The 5,177-nt window shown below is 41.8% G+C and overlaps 2 protein-coding genes and 1 long non-coding RNA gene across 3 annotated transcripts in view; all 3 read right to left on the reverse strand.

The window, feature by feature from the left end:
• LOC114061648 (pancreatic alpha-amylase-like) overlaps positions 1 to 1,608 on the reverse strand; it is a 7,803-nt gene extending 6,195 nt beyond the window's left edge. The window contains exons 1-3 of the mRNA XM_027892325.1: positions 1,402 to 1,608; positions 663 to 809; positions 265 to 462 (exon numbers count right to left, since the gene is read on the reverse strand). Coding sequence (XP_027748126.1) covers positions 265 to 462; positions 663 to 809; positions 1,402 to 1,572 — 516 coding nt within the window. The 5' untranslated portion in view covers positions 1,573 to 1,608. The remainder of the gene's footprint in view (positions 1 to 264; positions 463 to 662; positions 810 to 1,401) is intronic.
• Positions 1,609 to 1,610: 2 nt separating this feature from the next.
• LOC114061677 overlaps positions 1,611 to 5,177 on the reverse strand; it is a 15,212-nt gene continuing 11,645 nt past the window's right edge. The window contains exon 3 of the long non-coding RNA XR_003572181.1: positions 1,611 to 1,622. This is a non-coding gene — a long non-coding RNA (uncharacterized LOC114061677). The remainder of the gene's footprint in view (positions 1,623 to 5,177) is intronic.
• The window catches only part of LOC114061676 (pancreatic alpha-amylase-like), a 10,716-nt gene continuing 9,258 nt past the window's right edge, over positions 3,720 to 5,177 (reverse strand). Inside the window, exons 9-10 of the mRNA XM_027892374.1 lie at positions 4,995 to 5,151; positions 3,720 to 4,404 (exon numbers count right to left, since the gene is read on the reverse strand). Of these exons, the coding sequence (XP_027748175.1) occupies positions 4,215 to 4,404; positions 4,995 to 5,151 (347 nt within the window). The 3' untranslated portion in view covers positions 3,720 to 4,214. The remainder of the gene's footprint in view (positions 4,405 to 4,994; positions 5,152 to 5,177) is intronic.

Genomic DNA, 5,177 nt, shown 5'->3' on the forward strand with positions numbered 1-5,177 from the left:
TTCCACACATATGTTCTTTATTCCTCACTACTTAGAATATTTTGCACCGCTAGTACCTATGGTCACTACCGCGTTCACTTGTCAAGTGACTAAGCACAGGTTTTGTGAGAAACTACATCCTTTGTTTGGTCTTACTGTAGAGATTACACAACAGGTAAAAAAAAAAAAAAAAAAAAAAAAAAAAAAAAAAAAAAAAAAAAAAAAAAAAAAAAAAAAAAAAAAGAGAGAAAAAAAGAAAAATAACAAAACTTTTGGCAAACTTACCTGATATATATCACCATAATTTTCAATTTCTCCACTTCCACTATGACATTTGCCATCGTTGAAATCCCAGCCAGAGTATGGCACAGCTGGAAAATCTCTGTTTCCAGCATTAAAATAGCTTCCACAGGTAGAGTGTGTGCCTGAGCCACCCGCAGCCCCACACATGTGGTTGACAACAGCATCCACATAAATATGAACCTGGAAAAGCAATATGAGCATTTCGGTATGTTTTGTAGTGATCATGAAGTGACAGCCACAACTTTACCACATCACTGTTGATTTTTTTCCCCTTCAGTTTCTTTCTCGGTAGATGTCCCCCTTGAGGAAAGCAGCGGTGCCTTCCCTCACCTGATACAGCGCTTGTTGCCATATCAGATACAGATTTTCAAGGCACTTACTCCAACATTGTTGCATCTGGTCACCATGTCTCTGAACTCATCTTCGTTCCCTGACCGAGTGCAGAGCTTGTAACTAACAGGCTGGTATCTTTCCCACCAAGGTCTGTTTGGGTTAGTAACGACAATATTTTCATTTGGAGGCGAAACCTGTAGATGAAATTATGTACTTTACTATGATAAGAAATCAACTGGTTTATTTGAACATTTTAAGGGTAAAACCTGCACTCAGCATCTCTGCCCCCAGAGGCAGGCTAGCACCCAACCTAGCCTCTCTCCCACAGCAGAAGCCCAGGTCTGTCAGATATGTGTCCTGTAAACTGGCAAGAGAGAGGTTTTCTTTTTTTCCTGTGGGTTGCCCAGGTCCAGCATGGACCTGCTTTCAAGGGCACATGCACAGGAAGGCTGAGGCCACAGGAAGTATTTGTACCTGGAGTAGTGACAGCCTTAGAAAAGCCAAACCTCAATGCTTATGCTCTTCCCTCAGAACAAGGCAAAGAGTCTTATCTTTTACTCAGCTGCCAGGGGAAGCCTTTCAGAGGAAGGCATGCCCCTTTGTACCCAATCTGCTAGAGATACAAAATCATTGGCCCTGTAGGCCTGTTAGGGTTGCCTCTAGCAGCAGATAGTACTTCCAACCCTCCCTCCCCAACAGCAAAGTTACTTGGAGATGGCTCTTTCCATCTCAGGCATTTTGATTTATTAATTAAATGCTACAATGCCATTTTCCTACTACTCTTACCTGAACTCCTCCAAATCCATTAGGAGCTAAATAGCGCTCACACTCCAGAGCAATATCCGCCCAGCGCCATTCAAAGAGATGTACAATAGATGTCCTCTTAGAGAGGGTGTTGGGGTTGTACTGTCCCCAGCAAAACCCCACAGCTGAGAGGAGGAGGAGGAGGACTTGCATGGTGCCTTCTGCTGAAGGCGCTCTGGTCTCTCCACAGGCTATTTATGTTCCTGCAAGATGATAAAGTTCCCATTGCAGCTGTCAAAACTCACATGGATCAATGCTATCAGTTATTAGTCAGTTAGCTAGCTCAATATCATTCCTTTGGTTTGTTGTTTCTCCTGGTTTGCCCAGCAGCTGAAGATAAAATACCTTTCCACAGTGATTATCATAAGCTAAGCATTCTGTGAGCAGTGCACCTAAATCCAGAATTGTACTCTTTCATGTAAACAAATATACTTTATCAAAAGTATTCCAAAACATAACACATAGACTCTGAAAGGGGTCTCTGGAAGGTAAAAGGAGTGAGAGGTGATTAAAGATGAAAATCTAACAGCACTAGGAGAATGACTGAGTTTATTTAATCCTGACAGGTGGATGCTCTGAATGCTGGCAGAGTTCAAACCAGGGTACCTGATCAGCCTGATCAGTCAATAGCAGATCTATCACACAACAGGCTGTGGATCTTCCCCAGGTGAATCACCGGTAATTAGAAACTGATGCCTTTTCATATCTGAAGTGTTTCTCCATTGTCACTGCCCAGTCCCTGCTAGGAACTGTTATCAGTTTTCTTCACACAGTTGGTTGTGCAGAATAGCTGTGGTTGTACCTGACTGAAAGTGATTACAGCTGCGTTTTCCTCTCCAGTAGAAACTTTGCATAAGGTTTCATCTCATTTTAAATCACCAATGATTCATCTTAGTCCAGGAACGCAACCCAAAATCAGATGTAAATGATACTGCAGATGAGTGTTAGTTGACATAAAACAGAATCTGAAAGCCAGAGCTGTTGCCCAAGTCCCTCTTGGTTTTTCCTACAATTTTCTCCTTTAAAAAAACCCACCAACTTCTGACTTCAGCTCATGAAATGCTTTCAGGTCTTCATAAGGAACTGACTTATAAAATTAAGGTCTCAGCAACAATTCTCCATGAATAATCTTGAGTCATACCAACACCACTCTGAGAATACAGAGACCATAAAATTCCTGACATTTGATCAATATCTGTGAGAAAAAAAAAAATTAGCAAAAAGGTGCACTTTGTACTTGAACTACCACACTATGTTTGTTCTTTCTGAAACTAGTCATGCCAATGTGTCACATGCATCCTTCTCTTTCCCAGGATTTGTCTTCAAGTACAAAACACAGAAGCATTTGTCCCATTTGTCCACCTGTTCATTTTCATATAACAGACCTTATATGGCCTCTTTTTCTACTACTGTAATGAAACAGTAAATTACTGTAAATGACCTTGCCTACTCACCAACATCAAGGAACCAGTGAGCAATTGCACCTTGTGATTACCAGTTCAGTGAGAACAGACCCCCTCTTCCTCAATATTACTGAAAGCAACCAAATGTGCCTCAGGTTAATTATTACATCACCATTCCCTGCAGGGTTCCGTTGATGTGATGGCATGTCACTGCATGACTTTCAGCTTCCAGTGGTATGTATTTTCCACTGAAAAATATGCTGCTGTCAGCCAAGAAAAGTCTGGACCAATCCTTACTAGCCTGATGCAGTGGATGGCAAACCCCCTGGCAAAGGGGACTGGGAGCCCTCACACCACAGGCTGTGCAGGTCGTGACTGACCGTCCAAGGGCATTGCAGAGAATGCTAATTTAACACACAAAGGGCTGGTGATGGTTCAGATAAACAACTAAGTCAATTGAGTGCATCAGATGATAATGCAACTGTTTATCCCACAGCTAATTAAAAGGGTGTGAACGTCTCCTTGGTTTAGCCAGACCAGCATGGGAAAGAGTGTACACACGGCTCTGTATAACAGAGATCATACAAAATTAAAAACTAACAAAAGGGTTTTTGTAGGTAGCAATGGGCTTTAGCTGGTTTCAACCCATATATTCCTTTTCTGTGACTGGGAATGCCTAACATCCTATTGGTGATTTATTATAGGCACCAGTAATGGAGATCAAGTCAATTTTGGGGTAACTATGGAAGAACTAAGTTTCAGATCTGTACATGCACAAGCTGACTGTGAACCAGGTAATACACGGGCTTGACTGATGCCAAAGGCAGGAATAAGTAACTGGCACAGGCCAGCTTCCTCTGACCCAGGCCAAGTCTTTGTCACAAAAAAGGGACAGACTTGATTTGAATGCCATTTTTTATTCACTAGATACAGAGAGTGTACAGACCAACAGAAGTAACACATTTTCAACTGAATGATCTGTTACTTGGAAGCAATTTGAATTGTGCCTTGTTTCAGCACAAAAGCGTCTTCTCTTGGTTTTTGGACATCCTGTCAATTCCCAGTCCCACTTGCCCCTAAAGAGAACTACATTTCCACTTGTGCACGGAGCACCACCATTTTAAATTAAGTTCAATTTTCTCCTTTCATTTTGTACTAGTACTTTAACTGAATAAAGCACACTTAAAGTGTATAGCACCACTCCCAGATGTGCACTGGCACCAACAGCTCCTGTCTCTGTAGAGCAGCTGCTCAGTATTTCATCAGTATTACCTAATACACTTTGCTCTACCTTGGTTCATTCGGTGCTGTAAAGCCAGGACATTCAGCCCACCTGTACGGTCTTAGCAAAAACACAGAAGAGAAGAAACAACAGGTGCACAACGGATCTAGTTACAATTTAGCATCAACATGAATGGCAATGAACGGGTCTTCGTCCTCATTACCAATCAGGAAATTAGCCATGCCATCAGCAGCAACGTGAACTTCAACTGCTGTACAGTGGTCACCTTCCTTTTGCCCAGAAATGACATCACAGTAGGTGCCAGCAGGCAGACCGGTCTGCAGAGTTACATTCAAAGACCTTCGGAAAAGATTGAAATGCAGTAAGGATTATGTGGACTCTAAAATGCCCTGCAACTCATATTGGAGACCTTCTCAGACGTTAGGTAATTCTGGAGTTATCCTGCAGCACTTCTCTGGACACTGCAGAATCTATTCAACCACTACATCCTTCAAATTGCTCATCACCACAACCCGCTTCTAATTATTACAGGCCTGACACACTCAGTTTTCTTATCATCTCCTTCTTCTGTGAAAGATTGCAATACAGTTTTTAAAACTGTCACTTTTAGACCACATTCTCAAGTTTGCAAGTTCTCTCATTTCTATAAGTTCACACTTCGGTGGCTGACCCTGCTCAGTGACACAGCCAACTTCAGAAATGGGAAACAGCAAGACCATGAGTACAAGGCCTAACTGTCAAGAGTGAAGAGTGTTCCTGGTAGAGTAGAGAATGATAACTTTAAATTGTTAGAAAGAGAGACAGAGGATGCACCTGTTACAATGATTTGTTGGAGCTAACAACACCTTAAAAGCTTTCACTATTAATCACTAGATTTATAAATAATAAATTATTCATAATAATAATGTTATAATTTATTTCTCACTTACCAGTCATCATTATTGAAAATGATGAAGCCTTTATTACCACGGCCAAAAGCTACTTGATTGCTGCCGTTGTCCCACCAGTTGGAGAAAGGCTCACCATCCACCACGTTACGGAAGATAACCATGTTCCTGAAAATACAAGGAACGGCTGTCACTGCACCTGCAAGAGCTCTAAAGCCACAAGGA

This window comes from Empidonax traillii, unplaced genomic scaffold (assembly GCF_003031625.1).
Source record: "Empidonax traillii isolate 1590-97213 ecotype Southwest subspecies unplaced genomic scaffold, ASM303162v1 scaffold347:size1123457, whole genome shotgun sequence".
NCBI classification, from domain to species: domain Eukaryota; kingdom Metazoa; phylum Chordata; class Aves; order Passeriformes; family Tyrannidae; genus Empidonax; species Empidonax traillii.